General features: G+C 68.3%; 6 protein-coding genes across 6 annotated transcripts in view; 3 read left to right on the forward strand and 3 right to left on the reverse strand.

Annotated features, from left to right (window-relative positions):
- Positions 1-11: 11 nt before the first annotated feature.
- Positions 12-6,454, forward strand: CHLNCDRAFT_57327 (hypothetical protein; the record flags this gene model as incomplete). The annotated part of the gene is made up of 20 exons (XM_005849615.1): positions 12-66; positions 144-262; positions 694-795; positions 1,003-1,162; positions 1,359-1,444; positions 1,833-1,952; positions 2,209-2,330; positions 2,484-2,711; positions 2,876-2,937; positions 3,074-3,172; positions 3,341-3,407; positions 3,556-3,639; positions 3,804-3,849; positions 4,033-4,140; positions 4,263-4,883; positions 5,013-5,136; positions 5,252-5,530; positions 5,697-5,760; positions 5,964-6,253; positions 6,411-6,454. 15 exons carry the CDS (start codon positions 12-14, stop codon positions 4,383-4,385), a joined length of 1,581 nt encoding a protein of 526 aa, XP_005849677.1. The 3' UTR covers positions 4,386-4,883; positions 5,013-5,136; positions 5,252-5,530; positions 5,697-5,760; positions 5,964-6,253; positions 6,411-6,454.
- Positions 6,455-6,957: 503 nt separating this feature from the next.
- On the forward strand, positions 6,958-8,217 carry CHLNCDRAFT_143235 (hypothetical protein; the record flags this gene model as incomplete). The annotated part of the gene is made up of 4 exons (XM_005849616.1): positions 6,958-7,051; positions 7,160-7,484; positions 7,633-7,828; positions 8,020-8,217. 4 exons carry the CDS (start codon positions 6,958-6,960, stop codon positions 8,215-8,217), a joined length of 813 nt encoding a protein of 270 aa, XP_005849678.1.
- A 276-nt stretch (positions 8,218-8,493) lies between these two features.
- Positions 8,494-9,933, reverse strand: CHLNCDRAFT_143236 (hypothetical protein; the record flags this gene model as incomplete). Its single annotated transcript, XM_005849862.1, has 4 exons — positions 8,494-8,547; positions 8,812-9,041; positions 9,499-9,589; positions 9,844-9,933. The coding sequence occupies 4 exons, from the start codon at positions 9,931-9,933 to the stop codon at positions 8,494-8,496; spliced, it is 465 nt and encodes a 154-aa protein (XP_005849924.1).
- A 488-nt stretch (positions 9,934-10,421) lies between these two features.
- Positions 10,422-13,006, forward strand: CHLNCDRAFT_143237 (hypothetical protein; the record flags this gene model as incomplete). Its single annotated transcript, XM_005849617.1, has 7 exons — positions 10,422-10,655; positions 10,833-10,996; positions 11,176-11,299; positions 11,458-11,562; positions 11,709-11,837; positions 12,006-12,169; positions 12,331-13,006. The coding sequence occupies 7 exons, from the start codon at positions 10,422-10,424 to the stop codon at positions 13,004-13,006; spliced, it is 1,596 nt and encodes a 531-aa protein (XP_005849679.1).
- A 484-nt stretch (positions 13,007-13,490) lies between these two features.
- On the reverse strand, positions 13,491-15,516 carry CHLNCDRAFT_56087 (hypothetical protein). The gene is made up of 7 exons (XM_005849863.1): positions 15,484-15,516; positions 15,059-15,091; positions 14,900-14,935; positions 14,732-14,741; positions 14,508-14,574; positions 13,967-14,284; positions 13,491-13,591 (listed from the first exon to the last, which is right to left on the reverse strand). Exons 2-7 carry the CDS (start codon positions 15,084-15,086, stop codon positions 13,541-13,543), a joined length of 510 nt encoding a protein of 169 aa, XP_005849925.1. The 5' UTR covers positions 15,087-15,091; positions 15,484-15,516; the 3' UTR covers positions 13,491-13,540.
- Positions 15,517-15,762: 246 nt separating this feature from the next.
- The window catches only part of CHLNCDRAFT_143239 (hypothetical protein), a gene marked incomplete at both ends in the record, with an annotated part of 4,978 nt that continues 455 nt past the window's right edge, over positions 15,763-20,285 (reverse strand). Inside the window, 13 exons of the mRNA XM_005849864.1 lie at positions 15,763-16,052; positions 16,248-16,397; positions 16,560-16,665; positions 16,851-16,989; positions 17,188-17,298; positions 17,502-17,715; positions 17,885-18,004; positions 18,193-18,313; positions 18,493-18,589; positions 18,772-18,853; positions 19,007-19,619; positions 19,799-19,935; positions 20,070-20,250. Of these exons, the coding sequence (XP_005849926.1) occupies positions 15,763-16,052; positions 16,248-16,397; positions 16,560-16,665; positions 16,851-16,989; positions 17,188-17,298; positions 17,502-17,715; positions 17,885-18,004; positions 18,193-18,313; positions 18,493-18,589; positions 18,772-18,853; positions 19,007-19,619; positions 19,799-19,935; positions 20,070-20,250 (2,361 nt within the window). The remainder of the gene's footprint in view (positions 16,053-16,247; positions 16,398-16,559; positions 16,666-16,850; positions 16,990-17,187; positions 17,299-17,501; positions 17,716-17,884; positions 18,005-18,192; positions 18,314-18,492; positions 18,590-18,771; positions 18,854-19,006; positions 19,620-19,798; positions 19,936-20,069; positions 20,251-20,285) is intronic.

Genomic DNA, 20,285 nt, shown 5'->3' on the forward strand with positions numbered 1-20,285 from the left:
CCCTGATCACAATGGCGTCCGATCCCACCAACGTGTACGACTCGCTGGGCCCCGTCTACGGCGATGGTGAGCAGGCATGTGGTTGGTGTTCACGCTTGCCTGAGCCTTGCCCTCTCACCTCGTCTCGATCGCTCCCCATGCAGCCGCCGAGACGGCCAGGAAGCGCTACGAGACGATCAAGAGCGCCTTTGAGGAGCGGTTTGGAGCGGCCCCCGACGTCTATGCCCGCTCCCCAGGCGCGGTGGAGCGGCTAGATGGCGTGGTGGAGCGCTGATGCGCCGGCGATCGCAGCCTGCCGGCAGCGCCAGTGTGCGGGTCGCCGGCGGCAGCGTGGAGCAGGCGGGTTGGCACCATACCCACACTTCCGTGCATCTTGCCTGCCTCCTGCTGTTGAGCAGGGCGCGTGAACCTGATTGGCGAGCACATCGACTATGAGGGCTATGGCGTGCTGCCCATGGCGCTGGCCGTGGTGCGCTGGGCTGCCGTTCTGCCGCCACCCGCCCCCTACTGCCGCCGTCTGGCAGCGTGCCAGCACCGCGGGGCAGCGCCAGACGGAGCCCTGCCGCTGCTGTCCATGAATGCTTACCATGCTGGGAGACCTGCGTCTCGGGAAGCACATGCCCCTGCATCAGCAGCCCACGCACCCCGCCGCTCCCAGCATCACTGCCCGCGCCCACCCCGCCCGCTGGGCAGGACACGGTGGTCGCTGTGCGCAAGAGCGGCGACCAGCTTGTGGTGTGCAATGTGGAGGCTGGAAAATACCCGGAGAAGACCTTCTCCATTGACCCGGCGCAGGTGTGGGCCTTGCAGGGCGGTCAGGCCCACTGCAGGCGCTGGTACGGTGCTGGGCTGGCAGCGTGAGCAGCCCCGCTTTGCCATGCCCAGGCTTGCCTGGAGCTGCGCCTCCCGCTGCTGCCTGGCCTGCCTCGCTGCGCCCATCATGCTGCCTGCCTCGCTGCTTCCACCATGCTGGCTGCCTCGCCGCACCTGGCTGCCTTGCAGGAGGTGGATGTGGGCAAGCACAACTGGGGCAACTACTTCCTGGCCGCCTACAAGGGCGTGTTTGAGTACTTGGGAGGCAAGGGGGTGGCCACCCCGCCGCCTGTGGGCCTGCAGGTCATGGTGCACGGCACGGTGCCCACAGGCGAGGATGGGGCGCGGGGTGTGAGGGGAGCGGCGGCCGCGAGGGGCTGTGCGGGGTGTTGAGTGGCGGCTGGCGGCGGGCGGGGCATGCTGGCGAGGAGATGTGTGGGCCCTGCGCTACAAGCGCCTCGAGTGTAGCTTATTGCGTTGCCAAGTGTCCGGGCTGTGCGTCAGCCTAGGCTGCCTGTTGTGTGCCCCGCCCCTGGCTGCCGCAGGTGGCGGCCTGTCCAGCTCTGCCGCCATTGTCTGCGCCGCCGCCCTGGCTGTGCTGCACTCGCACGGCATCCGGCTGACAAAGGGGGTGAGCCAGCTGGGGCAGCCCCACATGCACAAGGGCACAAGTGTCCTGCCCATATGCCGCGCGTGTCCTCTGCATCCTGCACGCCGCTGCAGGGGCCGGCCTGTTCTCCTCCTCTGCCATTGTGTGTGCCACTGCGCTGGCAACCCTGGCGGGGCTGGATTTGCTGCATCTGCACCTCGCCAAGCAGGTCCCGCACACGCCCATCCCTGCATCACACCGCACCTGGCCGTATCGCCATGCCCATCGCTGACGCTCCACCCTCTCCTGCTCCCCTCCCCTCCCCTCCCTTCCCTTTTGTGCCTCCCCTCCCGCGCCTCCTTTCCCGTGCCCTCCGTCCCTCCCCCTGCCCTTCTCTCCTCTCTCCCCTTCCTTTCTTCCTCGACCACAGGAGGTGTCAGAGTTCACTGCCAAGGCGGAGCGGTATGTGGGGGTGACCTCTGGCGGCATGGATCAAGCCATCAGCATCATGGGCATGCCCGGCATCGCCAAGATGGTGGAGTTCAACCCGGTGGGCGCCTGCGCCCTGGGCCTGCCTGCGCCTGCGCCTGCGGCTGTGGCTGGCTGCGGCTGCAGCTGTGGCTGGCTGCGGCTGAGGCTGGCTGCGGCTTCCTTTTGCTGCTTGGTGGTGGTGGTGTGTGTGTGTGTGTGGGTATGAGTGTGTGTGTGTGGTGTGTGGGAGGAGCCGATGCGACGCACTGCTCCGCAAGAGTAAGTCCCCCAGCCCCTTCGTGCTGAGCGGCCGCCTGCGCCCGTGCCCGCCCCAGGTGCGCGCCAGCGATGTGGTGCTGCCCGAGGGCGCCGTGTTTGTGGTGGCCAACTCTCTGGCCATCAGCAACAAGGCAGAGTCGGCGGTGAAGCACTACAACCTGCGGGTGGTGGAGTGCAGGTGGGAGCGGGTGGCGGCAGGGGGTGGCGGGGGGGCCTGGGTCCGCACGGGGCGGCGCCACGGATGCCTGTAGAGCGGAGCGGCGGTGCATAGAGGCGGCGCGGGGGTGGTGGATGGATGAATGTGGCGCGTGTGTCTCTGGGCTGTTTGCAGGCTTGCGGCAGGCGCGCTGGCGGTGATGCTGGGAGAATGCAAGGTGAGGCCCACGCTGCCACGGGCTGCCGGGCAGCGCGGGGGTGCCGGCAGAGGCTGCCTGGCGCGCCAGCGCACGGCTGCCTCTCTCAGCGCTGAGCGGGACGAGTGCGAGGCTGTGTTGCAGGAGGCTGCCCGCAAGATCATCACGCTGAAAGAGATTGAGCCGCTGATAGAGGCTAAGTACAGGTGTGAGGAGGCATGGGAGCCAGCGTCCCCCGCTGCTGGCAGGGACCCCATCCCCTCGACACTCCTGCCGCGTGCCTGCTGCCCTCCTACCCCATCCCCTCTGCGCCTGCGTCTGCTGCACCAGCCCAGCCCGTGACCCCCTTTGTGCTCGTGGCTCGTCGCAGCGGGCCAAAGGCCAGCACCAGCGGAGCGCAGATCGCGGCGGTGAAGGAGCTGCTGCACGACGGTGGGCCGCCGGGCCTGCCCTGCTGTGCGACGCAGCTGCTGCTGCGCGGTGCGGTGCAATTGGGCGGCCCTGCGTGTGGTGTTGAGGCAGGCCAGGCATCAGGCTGCGGCAACTCTTGCTGGCTGACTCGGCGCAGATCCGTATGAGACAGCTGAGGTGGAGGAGCTGCTGGGGGTGAAGCTGGCTGACCTGTACCAGGGCAACGACTCAGCGCTGCGCGTGCTGGCCGCCAACGGTGCGCCAGCCAGGCGCCCACCCTCCGCGGACCGGGCCAGATTTGCTGGGCTGCTTCCTGACTGTGCAGGCAGCGCAGCAGATGCGGTGCAGAGGCTTTGGGATGCAGGTGCACAGAGGCCTGCCGCCCCCTTCCCACCCTTGCTGCCTGCGCCTCGCTGCACCGCAGGCAGCTTTGTGCTGAAGAACCGCGCACTGCATGTGTACGCCGAGAAGCAGCGGGTCCCCGAGTTCAGGTGCCCGACAGCCGCGTCGATGTCGGCGCGCTGCCGGCGCGCTGGAGTCCCTGCGGCAAAGCAGCACCTGCCGCCCGGGGCCCGTGTTTCAGTTGCCTGCTCATCTTCATGCCTGGCCCCAGCTGTCTTGGCTGCCACCCTGCCGCAGCGATGTGTGCAACAGCGGGGCGGGCGTGGAGAAGAAGATGGAGAAGCTGGGCAGGCTGATGGACGACTCACACGCCAGCTGCAGGTACAGGGCAGGCTGGCTGGTCTGGGCAGCCGGGGGCATGGCAGTGCGGCTGGGAAGCACAGCTGGCTGCTGCACCGGGTGGCCGGTGTGGATGCTCAATGCAATGCTGGCGCGCGGGTCCCGGCTCACGCATGGCTGCCTGGTGCCCTTGGCCCTGGCTGCAGGGACCTGTATGAGTGCAGCAGCGTGGAGCTGGATGCGCTGGTGCAGGTGCAGCAGCTGCTGGTTTTGTGCCATGCACACGCGCACGCCCCTGCTCATGCAGGGCTGCCAGCTCAGGGCATTCATGCCCAGCACAGACTGGGAACCCTGCCGCCAGTTCTGCCATCCCCTTCCAGACTGCCACGCGCTGCCAGCTGTGCCCAGCAGGCTTCTCGCCTACCTGGCCTGCAGGTCAACAAGGCAGCGGGCGCCATTGGGTCGCGGCTGACGGGCGCGGGCTGGGGCGGATGCACCGTGTCGCTGGTGCGGGAGGGCGAGGTGGACACATTCATCCAAAAGGTGGGCAGCCCTGCAGCTGCGGCCAGCAGATGCCTGACATATGCCTGCTGACCTGCCTGCTGCTGTTGTCACACCGCTCCGGCTCTCACAGCTGTTTCCTGCGCGCTGGTGCGCTGGTGCAGGTCAAGGAGGGTTACTTCAAGGGGTTGGTGGAGGCGGGGCGGGTGACAGAAGCGGAGCTTGGGCAGCACATCTTCGCCAGCAAGCCAGCCAGCGGCGGCGCGGTGCTCACGCTGAAGCTGTGAGCTGGCCTGGCGACACCACCAGCCAAGCTGGATGCCGCTATTGGAGCGAGTGGCACAAGAGAGCAACCCTGTTGTTGAACATTTCCACTGTGGAATTAGCGACCGAGTTGTGAGTGCTTACAGTTGGTGAACTGTGGCTGAGCATGTATAGAGGGAGCTGAGCAAGAAATACAAACAGAACGACTGTCAGTGGCTGTAGAAGGGGTACAAATGCTGTCAAGAAAGGAAGGAAACGAGGAAGGGTACGTTTGATGCAAGTCATTCGTTGTATCAAGCTGAGGCAGCTGACTCCCGGGCCCCAGGTCTGAGCTCTCTCTACCAAAGCTGTCAGTGGCTGTGGTGGCTGTCAGGTGCTGATGCGCGGGCCGGGGGCTCACGCCTTCTTCATCTCAATCAGCATGAAGTGCGCCCCGGCCTCGCTGCCCGCCTGCAGGCTCAGGTGCAGCGGCTTCTTGTCTGCCACCAGCTCCGCCGCGTCGCGCTCGCCCAGCTTGGTCTCTGCAGCAGCAGCGGCGGGGCAGGCAACAGGCACGGGACCCCTCAGTGACATGAAGACGGACCAGCCGCGGCCCACCGCTTCCATCGCAGCATGCACGAGAAGGCACCAGGCACGGCAACTGCACTTGCCTGCATCGGCGGTGCCCAGGGTCATGGCGCCCTCGATACACACGAGGTAGGCCTGGCGCCCAGGGGACAGCACGATGTCGTGCTGGAACCCGGGGTCCGACTCCGACACAAACACGTGTGCATCCTGCACAAACAGGACAGGGAGGCGGAGGGTAGAGAGCGTGAGGACAAGCGTTGGATCAGAGGCTCCACATGGCAAGACAGCGCATGGCACAGCGAGGATGCGGCGCGGGGCACACCTGGTGTAGCTTGATGCACCGCCCCGCCTGGAAGGTGCTCCACGTGGGCACGGGCCCCGTGCCACCCAGCATGTGCAGCAGCTTGTTGTGGCGGTCCTGCCTGTCGTACTGCGCGGAGCCGTACTGCGGCGTGTGGCCCCGCTGGTCGGGCGTCAGCCACACCTGCAGGAAGCGGCACGTCTTGTCGCCGTCGTTCATCTCGCTGTGCACCACGCCCGTGCCCGCAGACATGTACTGCACGCAGCCGCGCGGCAGGCTCTCGTAGTTGCCCATGCTGTCCTGCAGGGCACGAGGTGGCATCACAGCGGCATGGTTGGCACCAGGGAGGAGGCTGGAAGCAGCGCACAACGGCAAAGGCCGCACTCGGCGCGAGGCGCGGCCTCGCATTCACAGGGCACTGGCAAAGCAGCAGGCGCAGCTGCACCAAATGCATGTGCTCATTTACCTTGTGCGACAGCTCGCCGGAGACAATGTAGCTGAAAATCTCGGCGTCGCGGTGGGGGTGCGCCCTGCACAAAATTCGGCACAGGAAGTGGGGAGCGCGTCCTTGGGAGTTGTGCATGGAAGGGCAGGGGGCTGACCACGCTGCATTCCCCCCCACACAAGCTCTGCTGGACCCCGCGGCAGTGCCATGTGGCATGCATCAAGTGAGCTGTGGCAAGCAGCGAGAGCAGCGAGGCAACCAACGATCCAGAGCGGCGCGGCAGCGTACCCGAAGCCGTTCCGGGCCTTGACGAGGTCATCGTTGACGACCCGCAGCGATCCAAAGTTCATGTTTTGCGGGTTGTAGTAGTCGGCGAAACTGAAGTGGAAGCGCGACTCCAGCCAGTGCGTGGGCTTGCTGACGGTCAGGCTGCTGGCCGGGATGTGGCGCACGGGCGGCACGCCCATGGCAGCGGTGGCGGCCGGCCGACCGGCGGCGGTGTCTGGCAGGGCCTTGCGGGTGAATGAGCGGGTCAGGGTGGTGAAGGCGGAGCGCAGTCCCGAGGTCGGGGAGGATGGCTGCATACGCTGGGACAGGAAGGTTGGGAGAGTGGAGAGGAAGTGAGGAGTGGACGAAATCGAGGCCTTTTATAGGCCCGGGGCGGCGATCATACACGCATGCGGTGACCCGGCGAGAAAAGGAAGCAAGCTCACAGCCTCTGGAACCTTGGCTCACCTCACCCCGCTGCCGGGATGAGGCACAGCGGGAGTGCGCCTTCGGCTCACACTTGGTTCAATCGACCAATACCAGGCCAACAGCCTGACGGGCTTGCCGCGCCAGTCCTGCCCCGCATGCCGCAGCAGTGGCAGCGGGCACCACAGCGCGGCCGCCAGTCGGCGTCCACTCATCTGCTTTTTCTGCCTATGCATTGGGTGCAAAGCACACCACTCTTTGATTAACGGAGTGAATTTAGAGTGCCGAAACGAGTACCCAGCCTCAGCCTGTGGCGGCGCCTGGCCCGCGCCGCGCCACCTGCTGCGTTCTGCATCGCACCGGGCCCTAGCGGCTGCTGCACTGTGCTTCATTACAGAACCATGTCGAGGTTTTGATCGTGGCATGAGATCCTCACCTGCAACCAGCACTGGAATGCACAACAGGAATGCACATCTGCCGCCTGCTGTGCCGCGCTGTGCCGCAAGTTCAAAGCCCAAGTTCGCCGCCTACCACCTCATTTGCCGATTGGGCCGACCCCTGACGCCTGCCTCGATTGCATCACGCAGCCATGGAGGCCACCTGTGGCGGCTTCGAGGCGGTTGTGTCGGCCTTCTCAAAACAAATCGCGGAGCTGAGGGAGGCCACGCTGCTGCGAGTGGATGGTGAGCATCTGTAGCCGCGGCGGGCTGCTCAACATGCGATCTGCCGCCGGCGCTCAGCAGCCCCACGCCGCCCGCCCCGCTCCGGCTTGCCGCTGCACCGTCCCGCAGACACCACGCGCCAGCTGCACACCCAGGACGTGGAGGCCATCGAGGCTACGGTGCGGGCGCTGGAGCACAAGCTGCGAGACATCAAGGCGTATGTGGCGCGCGAAGCGGCGGCGATACCGCAAGTGGAGGCGGTAGTGGCGGCCTGCCAGCTGCAGCAGCACCACCTGCACCACATCGCGGGCCACCTGCCCACCTACCTGCCCTCCCTGCGCTCGCCGGAGGTGGCGGGCGTCAAGGAGAACAGCAGAGCAGCGCCCAACCAGGCAGCGGCGGCAGACGGCGGCGGCGGCGGCGGGCCCAAGAAGCGCCCGCCCGCGCCTCGCAGGTACGGGAGGGTCGTGGCAGGGCAGGGCCGCCCCTGCCTGGTGCCCGCAAGCACCCTACACCATGCCACGCCTCCCTCCCTCCACCCTCCCCGCACCCTCACACTCCCCCCTCCTCTGTTACCCCCGCCCCTCTGGCAATGGACCCAGGTACATCACCGCCGATGAGCTGGCCTCTGTATCCTCCTACATGCGCGGCCGCCTGACCGCCGACCGCATCAACGCGGCGCTGGACGAGATGGCGGCGCTGGCGGAGGGCAACGCGGCCATGGTGGCGGCGGCGCGCCGCAACCGCGCCACGGGTCCCAACAAGAAGCATGCCATGTGGATCGCCTTCAACGTGGCGGTGAGGCGGGGGAGGCGGGGAGGGTCACGGGAGGCAGGGCCACCAGCAGCCCCTGGCGCCAGCCCTGAAGATGCCGCTCCACTGCCCGCTTGCCTAGACATTTTGGCCAAAACCCCAGCTGGTGCTGCCCAACAGACCTGCCGCGCGCCGCGCCTGCTCTGCCGCCCGCCCATCCCCGCCCGCCCATGCAGCCGCACGAGCCGCTCAAGGGGCGCAGCTGGGTGCTGGAGGCAGACCTGCGCACCGGCACCGCGGTGCGGCTGGACAAGACGGGCAAGGCGCTGCTGACGCTGCTGCGCCACCTGGGGCGGCTGCAGGAGGTGCGGGTGCAGGCCGACGGCGCCACGCACCTCGTCTACGTGATGCTGCCCGGGGCGGGGGACCAGTAGCCGCGCAGCCCGGCAAGCAGCAGGCTCCATGCATGCCCGCCGGCAGCATGACAGCAGCATACCAACGGCTCACACCGCGCCACACGTGTAACCCACACCGCCTCGCCCCACGCAACACCAACCCCTGCCGCACTGCACATCTGCGAGGTTTGGCCCGCTGTCCTCCTCACAGCGGCAGCAGTCATTTCTACGGGTCCTCTTACATCACAGGCACAGCTGAGGCGGGGTCCGCACCCTGGGCAGACTCGCCTCGCACAACGCGCCGTCCTAAACCGCTCAGGCCAGGTAGTGGAAGCGCACCAGCGGCACGCTGCCTGCCACAAGATCCATCTGCAGCAACAGCGGGTGGGGAGACGAGGGCGACAGTGCAGCATTCAGACACCCCGCAGCGCACGCGAGGTGCTCGGTGGGCTGCCGCCAGACACGGCTGCTGGATGCATCCCATGTGCTGCAACGAGCAGCACCACGCATGCCGCACACAGGTGGCGACAAGGCCCTGGCGCTGCCATTTCCCAGCCCAGCGCATCAGTCGGCCAGCCCGGCAGCCCCTGCGCTGCTCCTAGCATGCCCTGGCCGCTCCAGCGGTCTGCCCACCTGGCGCTGGCCCTCGGGCGTGATGCGGCGCCCGCCGCGCGCCGCCGGGTTCTTCTCCACCAGCCCCATGGCCTCCAGCTGCTGCAGCGCGTGGCGGATCACGCCGCCCGCCGCCTTGGCGTGGTGCTCCGGGTTGACGCCGCCGGCGGCGTTGGTGCGGCCGCCAAAGGCGCGGCGGAAGGCGCCCACGCCCATGCCCTGGTTGATGTACACGCGCCGCGCGATGGCAGCTGCAGGCGAGGGGGGGACAGGCGGGCAGGCGGGCAGGCACACGGACGGGCGGCCGTCAGCAGGCTGCTTGCACACGCATGCCGCACATTGACATGCAGCATGCGGCTGCTGCCTCGCCTTTGCCCCATATGCGGACACCTCAGGGCTGCCGCAAAACCCCGTGCACTGCCTGCTGCCGGCGCATTGCATTCGGGTGCCGCAGCTGTTGAGAACGGGGCTGCCTGCTCCACGGGAGCGCCGCATCTGGCTGCCCATTGGTCTGCTCCAGCCTGCCTGCTGCGCGCCACGCTGCCAAGATCCCTTGCCCATCCACGCTCCTGCCGCTGCCTCGCTGCCTCGTTGCTGTTACGCACGCCAAAGCCGCGCCGCGCCATTCACGTGCTGCCCTGCTCTTTTCACACACTTCCCCAGCTGCAAAGCTGCCCCGCCCACCGCGGCTGCGCACACGGCTCGCACCTGCGCGGACATAGTACCAGTCGGGGTCCAGGGGCGCCAGCTCCTTGAACGCGCCGGTCTTCACATAGTCCACATACTGCGGCAGCTGGACCTGCAGGCAGCAGCGCGGCGTGCCAGGCTCTCCGTCAGGCCCTGCTGAAGCGCCGCCGCCGCCGCCCGCCACGCCTCGCTGGCGCGCGGCCCTCCACCCGCCCGCCGGCCTTGCGGCCGCCTGCCAGCGGCATGATGCCAGCGGCCACTGAGCCTCGCTGCTGGACGCCTGGGGCGGCCTGCATGCTCCATCATGCGGGCCAAGGCCTGCTTGGCGGCCCTGTCGCGCCTCTGAGCTCTGCAGGGCCTCCGCACCTTGTTGGTCTGCTTCAGGTAGGCCGCAAACGCCTTGATAAAGGCGTCGGGCGACACCTCTTTGACACTGCGAGGCCGGTCCTCAGCCATATTTGCTGGCTGCTGTGAGCGCTCCACACAGGCGAGCCAGCAGCAGCGAAGAGACCGAGGCAGGCGCGGGGCGCGGCAAAGGGCGTCCCCCGCATGACTCGTTCGTTCCCGGCTGGGCCCCTGGCGACCGCGGTTTTCGCCCTGCTTTGCATCGGACAAGACGTTTGCAGCCTAGCCTGCCGTCAATTACGCCTCCCAGCAATCCGCAGACCGCACCAAGCCTGCAGAGGGCGGGCCGCCAGTCAAAGGCCGGGCGCAAACGCCGTATCTTGGTGCACCGCCGGGGATAGCAGGCATACCGCCCAAAACCAAGGGGAAAGTGGTGAGCGCTGCCGCCGACGGATGACCGGAGATGTGGCGCCACCCGCCTGCCGCCTCTGCGCCGTGCCCTCTCGCTCCCGGGCTGCCCACTCGCTCCCAGTCTGCCCCCCACCCCACCCCCACCAACACAGAAGGAGAGCGCGGAGCAGCGGCGGGCGCGGCTGGAGATGGAGGCGCTGTCGGCGGCAGAGGAGGAGGCGGCGCGGCAGGCGGCGGCGGCCTCGCAGCTCAAGGCGGCGGCGGCCCGCGAGGCGGCCATGACCGCAGTCAACAGCCGGCGCCTGGACGCCGAGTGGCTGCAGCGCATGCGGGCGGCCAAGCTGGAGGAGCTCCAGGCAGAGGCACGCGCGCTGTCACGCCAGCACGACGAAGCGGTGGACCGCCGCGACCGCTTGGCCGAGGTAGCTGGTAGAATATGGTGTGGGTCTGGTTAGTGAGGCTGGGGCTGGGTGGAGGACTTCACTGTACAGCAGGAATGGAATGCAGAAGTAAACTGGGGGCCCCAACTGGGCTGAGAGGCCCTGAGACTGCTTCCCTGCCCCTCTGTGCACACTCCCCCAATCGCACAACCCCCGCAGGCCCTGCTGGAGGACGTGGCGGCGCAGAATGCGCAGCACGTGGCGGCGGCGGCAGCCCACAGCCGCGTGCTGGATGAGCTGCTGGAGCTGCACAGCGGCCGCCTGGGCGCGCTGCACGCCCAGTTTGGCGGCGACCTGCGCCAGATTCAGGCGGAGTTTGAGAGGTGCGGGGTTGGTTTAGGGAAAACGTGTCGAGTGGGATCACAGGCGGCAGAAACAGCGGTCAAGGGGTGCTTGGCCAGGTTGGGGGCGGCGTTCATGCACCCGCCTGCCGCACTATCTGCATTCATGCACCCGCCAGCCGCCCCATCTCGGCCTCCCTTCCTCTGTCCGCTGTCCGCAGCGAGAAGGCCGAGATGGCGGCACTACATCACCGTGCCAAGAAGGAGCTGGCCGACATTGCGGCGGCGCTGCAGCAGTCGTACGCAGACACGCGGGCCGAGGCGGCCGCGGCCTACCGCCTGCAGGTGCGCGGCCGCTGCGCAGCTGCCTGCCTTTGTGGCATGCATGCGGGAGTGCTGCTCATACACAACAAGTTCTACCGATACTGCTCAGCTGCCAGTGGACTCTGTCTGATATCCTGACCATGCCCTGCATTCATACACCCTGACCCTGCGCCTGGCAGGAGGAGGAGGCGCGCAACCGGGCCAGCGAGGCATATAATGTGACCAAGCTGAGCCTGGAGGGGCGGGTGCGGGAGCTGGAGGGCGAGGTGGAGCAGCAGCACAAGGTGCGCAGCCGTGGGCAGGGCGGGGTGGCGCCTGCGGCACAGTGAGCAGAGGGCGGGTGCCACTCAGCACATCCTGGCGCACCTAAGCACAGCTGTTTGAGCACAGCTGTTTGAGCAGCAAGAGAGGCCTGCCTGCCTGCCTGCAGAGCTACCAGGAGGCCACCTGGGAGCAGGAGGAGGCCTACCAGGAGCTGGCGGCGGCGGATGCCGAGGCGGCTGACGCCATAGCGCAGCGCACGGAGCGGCTTCGGCACCTGCAGGAGACGCTGGCGCAGGTGCCTGCCTGGCTGGTGGGGGAGCTGCCAGGCTGAGGGGTTGAAAGGGGCAGGACCGCAGCTGGAAGGCGGTGCCTAAAAAACGTATGCATGTGCAGCAGATTGCGACAGCCCAGCCTGCACGAGCACGCCTGCCTCCCCTGCCCTGCCTTGCACGCCACCCCGCAGTGGCGCGGCCGCATCGTGGCCAACAGCAGCGAGTGGCAGCGGCGCAACGCGGCACTGGCGCGAGAGAAGGAGTTTGTGCTGGGGCACCACACCGCGCTCAAGGCGGCGCTGGCCAAGTTCCGGTCGCAGCAGGAGGCGCGCCTGAAGCAGATGTGTGTCGCCTGGTCAGTGTCTGTGGCGGCGCAGCCAGCAGCAGGAGGCGTCGGTGCTGTATGTGCTGCTCCTGCGCAGAGGGGAGACCTGCAGGCACGGAGGAAGCGTGGAGACTGTTGCGCAGTTGCCTGGCACGCTCACCAGCAGCCGCCCGCCCTCCCGGTTCGTGCAGCGCTGATGTGGAGGCGGGGCTGCGCAAGCACCTGGCCACTGCGCAGCGCATCGTCCGCATTGCCACCCTGTGCCGCAAGCACGAGCTGCCTGGGGAGGCGGCGGAAGGGAACACGGCTGAGGAGCCATGCAGCGCTCAGTTGCCCGCCCCAGCCGCAGGTGCGGCCCAGCAGCAGGAGGCAGCAGAGGGAGTTGGCAAGGCGGAGCAGGAGGCAGCACAGGGAGATGGCGAGGAAGAGCAGGAGGCTTGCAGCCATTTGCCGGCTGGCTTTGAAGGCAGCCGCCCCGGCAGCAGCAGCAGTTCCCAGCATGGCCGCAAGCCCAGCAGCAGCAGCGGCAGCAGCAGCAGCCCCAGCATTGCAGGCGCCGCGGATGCGCTGGCGGAGCTGGGCCTGCAGCCCGGCAGCGACGGCCAGCGCCTGGTGGGCGCCTTTGTGCGGCGCATGAACCGCGCGGTGCTGTGCAGCGCGGCGCTGGAGCAGGAGCGGCTGCGCCTGGCGGCAGAGAACTCCGCGCTGCGGGCGGTGATCAAGGAGGTGGAGGATTGCGGCAGGGTGGGGCCTGGCGCAGCGGAGGGGCCCCTCAACACGCTGCTCATCGTGAACGAGCGGCTGCAGCGGGAGCTGGGCGGCGCGGCGGCGCAGCGGAGCACCAGCGTCCAAGCCGCTGGGCGGTAGAGGCGGCGGCGTGCTGTGGTTCACAACCGGTTATACCCCTCTCCCTAACTTCCTGCTCTGGCTGCAACGACTCCTGCCTCCCCTCCTCTCCTTGCCTGCCTGCCTGTGCTCAGGGTGTGCCAGCGTGCTTTTCCGGGATTAAATGCTGCTGCGGACGTTATCAAGGGGCGCCGGCAATCTGCCGGGCATACGCACATCCTAACCCGAGAACCGAAAGATGCGAGCAAGGGGAAGACAGAGGAGGGCTGGGGCGGCGTGCAGCCAGCGGGGACGGGGCTGGCTGGGCGCCGGGTGGGGTGTGCCGCTGCGCTGCACGGCGGCCAGGCCAGCTGGCGCTGGCTCTCAAGAGGGTGTGTGATGTGTGGCCAGCAGCCCATCCCGCTGCAGGCTGCCGCGGGTGGGGCTGCTGCCCAGGTGTTGGCGGCCGGGGGGCCAGCACCAGGGAGCGCCCCTGACGCAAGCAGGGGCGCCGCCCGCGCTGGCCCGCGGCCGCCGCCGCTGCTGCTGCCGCTGCTAGTGCCGCTGCCGGGGCGCTTAGGCCTGGCCGGTGACCTTGATGGCGCAGATCTGCTCCTCGCCCATGGCCTGCATGAAGGTGGGAGGGGTGGGGGGGGGCAGGTGGAGGGAGCGAGGCAGGGTGAGAGGCGGCAGCACTGTTGCTTGGAGCAGCCAGACAGCAGCGCGGGTGGCAGGCATGCAACGGGCGTGCAGCGCGGGTGGCAGGCATGCGGCGGGCGTGCAGCGCGGGCGGGTGGCTCAGACAAGGCTGAAAGTGTGTCGGCATCCAGCGGTGTGCTGCTGAGAATTTGATGGTACTAGGTTGGTCATCCCCGCCACGCGCCCGCGGGCAGCATGCACGCCGCGCGCGTGCCCGCAACGCGCCCGTCCCCTCCAGGCCTGCTGGAACACAGCACCTGGCACCCCCCGGGAGCCCCACCCGCGCTCCCCCACCCAGCCCACCTTCATCACCGACACCGTGAGCTCCCTGCCCGCCTCAAAGTCCGCCTTCATCTGCACCGCCAGCTTCTCGGCGTCGTCGGTGCCCGAGGGCAGCTGCAGGTCGTCCTTGGTGTCGCCGCTCTCCGCCATCAGCGACACAAAGCCGTCGTCGCCAATGTCCAGCAGCGTGTAGTCGGTGCGGGAGACGTGGGGCACGTCCACGTTGTGGGAGGAGGGCGACAGGTCCTCCATCTTCTTGCCGGTGAAGATGTCGACAGCCACAAAGGCGCACTTGGCGTGGCCGTGCTTGCCCGTCTTGGAGGTGGCCACATCCACCACCTGCGGCAGGCGGGCGGGCGGGGGAGGGAGGGAGGCGGCGAGGGTTTGGTTGAGATGCAGGCCGGACGCGGGCCGCGGCGCACTGCCGTACCCAGCGCCCCTGCCTGGCGAATCTGCTGCTGGCGGCGACTGATCTGGCTGCTGCTGCTGCTGCTGCTGCTGCGTTTGCTGCGGGCAGGCTGGATCCGTAGCCAGCCAGCCGGGCGGCCCGAGCTGCGCGCACCTTGCAGGGGCGGCCCTTGATCACCATGTAAGCATTCTTGCGCACGGTACCGGCCTGCTGGGGGTAGCTGCAGGCAGGGGGAGAGCAACGGATGCGCGCTCAGCGTGCTGCTCGCCCTCCCACGCCGGCCAGGCTGCCTGGCGGTGTTTAACACTTCCCACATCCGCCCGCCCAGCCAACCAGCGTAGCGTGCAATGCAGCCGCGGCGGCGCCATTGCACTCACGTCAGCGACGCTGTAGAACAGCAATGCGAGCCGAGCCGAGTGGGGGGCAGGGGAAATGAGGCAGCATGTTAGATATCACGTCGGAGCACACGGCCACGGCACTGCACGATCATGCGGCGGCAAGCAGGCAGGCTGGCGCAGCAGGCCGCAACACAGCAGCCTCCTCACCGCCGGCATCGGCCGACTCGAAGTGGACATCGTGCCCTGCAGCAGACAGGAAAAGCAAGGGCCGGTCACGTTCGCTGCGCAACAGCATCGCTGCAAGGCTTGCCGCCACAGCGCAATTCGAATGCCACTGGCGGCACGGCGTCGAGGCGGGAGGCGCACCGTGATCGTCGTGGCCGCCGTCAGACATGGTTTCTGCACAGGAGCAGGCAAGGAGCGCGGGTGGAAGCGAGCCAAGCGAACAGCACGTCTGGGCAAACGACAGGCCTGGCATTGCCCACGGGCGTCCAGGCGGGCGGCGCCGGAAGGCTGCGGCGGCGCCCGCCCTCCCAGGAGCAGCGCTGCTGCGGCTGCTTCTCCGCGCGCCCTGACACTGCTTGGATTGCCAGCACCCCTGCCCCAGCAACGCGGCCTAGTGTCACGCCGCCGCATCGGTGCCATGACGGCGGGCCCGGCAGCGGCGCAGTAGTGCTGCTGTGTGCCTCCCAGCTACCCGGCTGAGGTGTGTCCGGCCGCTGCCAGCCTTCCCTGCACCCCCCGCGCTGCATCACCCCATGCACGGCGCTGCGTTGAGCCCCGCTGCTCACCGTGTCCTGGTGGTAACAGTCAACCCCAGCGGCACGGCTTCGGAAAAGGGCGATGCAGGCTGCATGACCACATTTGGGGAGGAGTTGGCGCCCTGCCCGCCCGGGTCGGGTCCTGCCCTCCGCTGGTGGCCAGCGGGAACCGGCATTGCACGTCAAGTTACAATCAGGGCGTTCTGGATTAGCATATTGGATGTCTGCTGCAAAAGTCGGGGGCCGTCAACAGCGTGAAGGGATGAAAAGGGGTTGGGTTGCGGCAACGAGAACAACAGGAATGAAATCTTACACAGGAAGGCGCGCAATGTCGCGGCCAGCCGATGCCGATCGCCGCAGCAAGCTGGGCTGCGGCGCGGGAGGCACAGTGGCGGCCTGCACCGCCACACGGCGCCGTGGCTCCCTTGCACCCCTGCTGCCCGCCTCGCTGCCTCCGTCGCCCTGCTGGTCCCCATGCTTTATGATCTGGTCCGTCAGCCGCTCGCCCGCCAGGTCGCTGACCAGGGTGGTCGACTCTGAGCGGCGCATCGAAGAGGCGAGGCGCCGCAGCGTGGCGAGCGCATAGTCGGGCATGTGGTCTGGCAGGGAGGAGGGGCGGTACAGGGAGCGGTACAAGAAGTTCATGAGCATGTGGGCGCGTCGGCGGTGGTGGTGACGGTAGTTGGGCTGCTGGGGTGCTCTGGAGGGTGGGGCATCGCCAGGCAGTGCATGCATGCATACATGCGGGTGGCCTGCGCGGGCCTCAGTGCCCACGCGGTGCAACGGCGACGCACCTGCCATCATGCGGCCGCTGATGAGGATGCCCTGGTCGATCAGCGAGCGCCCGTCCACGTAGACGGCGCGGTACTGGCGCTGCTTGGTGCGCCGCCACCAGCCGCCGCTGTAGCTGCTCACGCCCGTGGGCTTCAGCTGGAAGCAGCGCCCTGCGGCGGCGGCAGAAGCGGGGCACAGCCGAGCGTGTGAGTTGCGGGGGCCTGTTTGTCGGTAGGGTTAGGCTCCAATCTTGGCTAGCACTCGGCAGGCAACCAGCGGCGCCATGCCCCCGGGCTGCCCGCCCCCGAGGCCCACCCTCCCCAGGGCCCCACCGGGCGGCTGGAAGTCGTCTGCCAGCTGGATGAAGGAGCGGGTGGCGGCGGTGCGGCGCACGCTGTCGGTGTAGCCGCGCAGCGCCTCACGCGCCTCAACAGGCAGCTGCATGCGGCGGCGGGGGGGGTGGAGCGGTGGGAGTGAGAGGCCAGGCAGCAGGCACCACAGGTGGCTGCAGCAGCGGCTGGGGAGACATGCATGGCACCACTGAATCTTGCAGTTGTTCTCAAAATAGAACAAAAGCAAAGCATGTCAGCATTGAGATTTAGCCGCAGCCTCCTCCTCGTTACCTCCTGGGCCCCATAGAACAGCTCCTCCTCCCGCCACTTCTTGCCGCGCAGCAGCCCCGCCAGCACCACCCACTTGGGCTGCTTGCATCGCAGCGCCGCGGCCACCATCTCGTCCCGCATGCGCTGGAAAGTGCGCACACTGCGGCAGGGAGGTAGAAGGCAGGGAAGAAGGGAGGGGAGCAGGGGGTGGTGGGGTGGATGGGGGCCAGCGAGGGGGATGACAGCAGGGAGCAGGCGTTGGGTGGGACCCCTGCTGCTGGTGGGCTCCGTGCACCGGTCTCCATGCACCACCGCCAGCCACCGACCGCTGACCAGCCAAACAGCGGCGGGCGCTCACGACAGCCGTGGAATCCACTCCTTGCCGCACACGCACGACGTGCACCAGTCCGCCGACGCCGCGCAGAGCTCAGCAGAGGCCAGGCCGCCCGGCGGCGAGAAAGCCCAGCACCTAAGGGGGGCGGCCAAGGGCAGGCAGGGGCGGTCAAGCGGCCGGTAGGCGCAAGGGAGGGTCAGGGAAGGGGCTGCAAGGCGTCGGCGTCGGCGTCGGCGCGCCCCTGTGAAGCGTCGCATCACGAGGCAAGCCACACCCGGGCGGCTGCACCAGCCCTGCTGGCTGCTCGCCGGCTCCACACCCTGCCGGACGGCCCTCACCGCAGGTCTGGGCAGAAGTGGCGGAGGTAGAGCGACAGCAGGTAGGCGCAGCCCGCTCCCAGGGAGTGCCCAGTCACCACCAGCTGCCAGCCGTGGCAGCGCCCGTCGGCGGCCAGCAGCACGTCCCGCAGCACGCCCTGGCTCTGGATGTCCAGAAAGGTGGCCCGCGCGGCCTCCAGGATGCCGGCGTGGGCGGCGTAGCGAGTGTCGGCGCCTGCGCCCCAAGCGAGGACACGTGTGCATGCGTGTGTTGAGTGCACGTGTGGTATGGGAGATGTGTGGGAGGGCAGCAGGGTGGCGCAGGGGTGGCAGGAGACTCAGGCACTGAAATCACGGCACAGGCGTGCATGTATCCAAGTGGCGCACAGAGAGCTTGTTCTCACTGGCGGGGCGCAGGTCTGGGGGCGGGTCCTCCCAGCGCCGCCCCCCGGGCACCACCCACTCATCCAGGGAGGCGGGCTCAAACAGCAGGTCCCGCACCACATCCTCTAGGCTGAGGGAGCCTGCGGCGCCAGGATGCAGAGGGGGGGGCGCAGCGGCAGGAGGTGAGGAGCGCAGGAAGCCAGAACAGTGGCACAAGGGGCACACAGGGGCAGCCGGTCCTCCGACAGCCCTATGCACCAGCCAGCCACCCACCCACCACCACCACTGCCGTCGATGCATCGCCAGAAGGGCATGCCAGGCGGCGCACCTCGTATGGCCAGCACCAGGCTGCGGTTGGGCTCGTCGATGGCGAGGAAGTAGGGCAGTACGTGCGGCGCCTCCCCCTCGTACCGCACATCCAGCAGGTCGCTGTCAGCCAGCCCCGCCGCCTGCACGCAGCGCGCAGGCCAGGGCGGTGCCTCGCATTTGCATGCCGCCTCCCCGCAGCAGCCAGCAGGGATAATCTATACATCATCCCACATGATGCATGGCGTGTCGGTTACATTTAGTGTGCCCCGCCTGTCCACAGCCTCGCCTGCTGCGTGGCCTCCCGATTTAGGTTGTGCACCAGCCGCAGGTCCAGCTTCTTGCGCACCCGCCGCCCGTTGGCGGTGCCCACCAGCAGGCCGCAGTTGCGCCCACACAGCAGCTGCAGGCAGCCCATGCTGCGGCGGGGAGGGAGGCGGGGAGGCACCCAGCACGGGGCTTCAGGCCGCGCGAGGCAGCCGTGGTGCAGGCTGTCTGCTGACAGCGCACGCAAGCTGGCACAGCAGCGAGGCGGCGGGCACGCTGGCATGCCGCAAAGAGAGGGCCAGCACAGCTTGGCCTGCCCGGCGCCTTCGCTCACGTGGGGGCCGAAAAGATGAAGAGCAGGTAGCCGTAGCCGGCAAAGGCAAACTTCATGGCCCAGGCCGCCTGCCGCAGCGTCTCTGCACGGCAGGGGCACACAGCAGGCACGGCGCAGCGGGTGGGGATGCTGGGCACGGCGCAGCAGCCAGCAGGCGCAGAGCACTAGGCTGCAGTCAGGCAAGACGGCAGCGCAACAGGCTGGCGGAGCGGCAGCGGAAGCAGCGTCCACGCACCTGCATCCACGAGGCCCACCTCCTCGGCGTAGCTCTGCCCCTGCCCCAGCGCCGCACCCTCCCCATCCCCCTCCTCGAGCTTCTCCGCCCCCAATTGCAGGTTGCCGTCCTGGGGGTGCGCAGGCGAGAAGTGCGATATGTGGCGCAGCTCCTCTGGGGTCAGGTCTGGAGGGGCTGGGCGCCCGGCGGTGGCGGCCCCGCCGCTGCTGCTGATCTGGGTGTGCAGCAGGCGCTTCTGGCTGAGGCCCAGAAGGCTGCGCTCCAGGTCGGGAGCGCTGCCGCGCGACAGCAGCTCATCCGCGCTGCACACGCTGGCGGTGGCGGTACGGTCGGGGCTGTTCTGGGCGGACAGCTGGACCGTACTGCCCCCGCGCGGCGTGCCGGCGGCCCGCGGGGACGAGCCCCGCGGCTGCGCACCAGGCTGCTGCTGCTGCTGCTGCTGCTGCTGTAGGGCGGCGTGCCCGCCAGCCCCCGCGCCACCGGCCGCTCGTGCCGCCGCCTGGGCCGCCAGGGCGGCCGCCTTGCGCCGCTTGCGGTGCATGCGCTGCAGCACCATGGCCAGGGTGAAGGCCAGGAACATGTCAGTGGCGCTGAGGTCGATGTGGGAGAAGAGCTGCAGGGCAGGGGGTGCGAGAGGGGAGGGGAGGCGGCATGGGAGGGCGTATGGGGCTCAGAGGCTGCTGCCAAACAGGGCCAGCACAGCAAGGCAGGCTGGCTGGATGGCAGCTGGCGCATGGGGCCGTCACATGCATGCATGCCGAGGGCGGCAGGACGCCGCCACCCGCGACCCACCGTGGCAAAGATGTTGCCGAGGCGGGAGGTGACGCGCTGCGGCTTGCCCTCGGCATCCGTGTACAGCTGGTCCCGGCGGTGGCAGCAGCAGCACAGCGTGCCCAGGCAGTTGCAGCGCCGCTCCCAGGAGCGCGGGTCTGCGGCAGGAGGTGAAGGCGGCGGGGGCAGAGGGCAGGAGGCGGGTGACGCACAGCGGTACAACACTTCGGAATGCAAAAACACAGGAGCCTGCACCACAAGCACGCTCCCAGTGTCGGCCCTGCAGCCTTACCGCTGTAGTCTGGGAACAGGTTGTACGTGAGCACCAGGAGTAGGAGCAAGGCGGAGATGACGGCCCAGGTGCACCACACCAGGGCCAGCATCGCGTCAAACGGGTCCCACAGCTGCCCCGACTCGCACTGCGGCCGCTGCTTGTCGTACAGCAGGTATGTGCCGTAGCCGTTGAAGGCCACCTAAGGGTGCAGTGTGGTGGGGGTGGGGGTGGGAC

The sequence above is a fragment of the Chlorella variabilis genome (genome assembly GCF_000147415.1).
Source record: "Chlorella variabilis unplaced genomic scaffold CHLNCscaffold_5, whole genome shotgun sequence".
Classification (NCBI taxonomy): domain Eukaryota; kingdom Viridiplantae; phylum Chlorophyta; class Trebouxiophyceae; order Chlorellales; family Chlorellaceae; genus Chlorella; species Chlorella variabilis.

Bases quoted from the DNA above. Each gene is read 5' to 3' on its own strand.
- CHLNCDRAFT_56087 (XM_005849863.1), bottom strand. From the start codon at position 15,086: ATGTCTGACGGCGGCCACGACGATCACG. The intron at 14,936-15,058 runs GTGCGCCTCCCG...TGTCTGCTGCAG, and splicing joins CGGCGGCCACGACGATCACG to GGCACGATGTCCACTTCGAG. The intron at 13,592-13,966 runs GTGGGCTGGGTG...ACCTTCATGCAG, and splicing joins TCACGGTGTCGGTGATGAAG to GCCATGGGCGAGGAGCAGAT.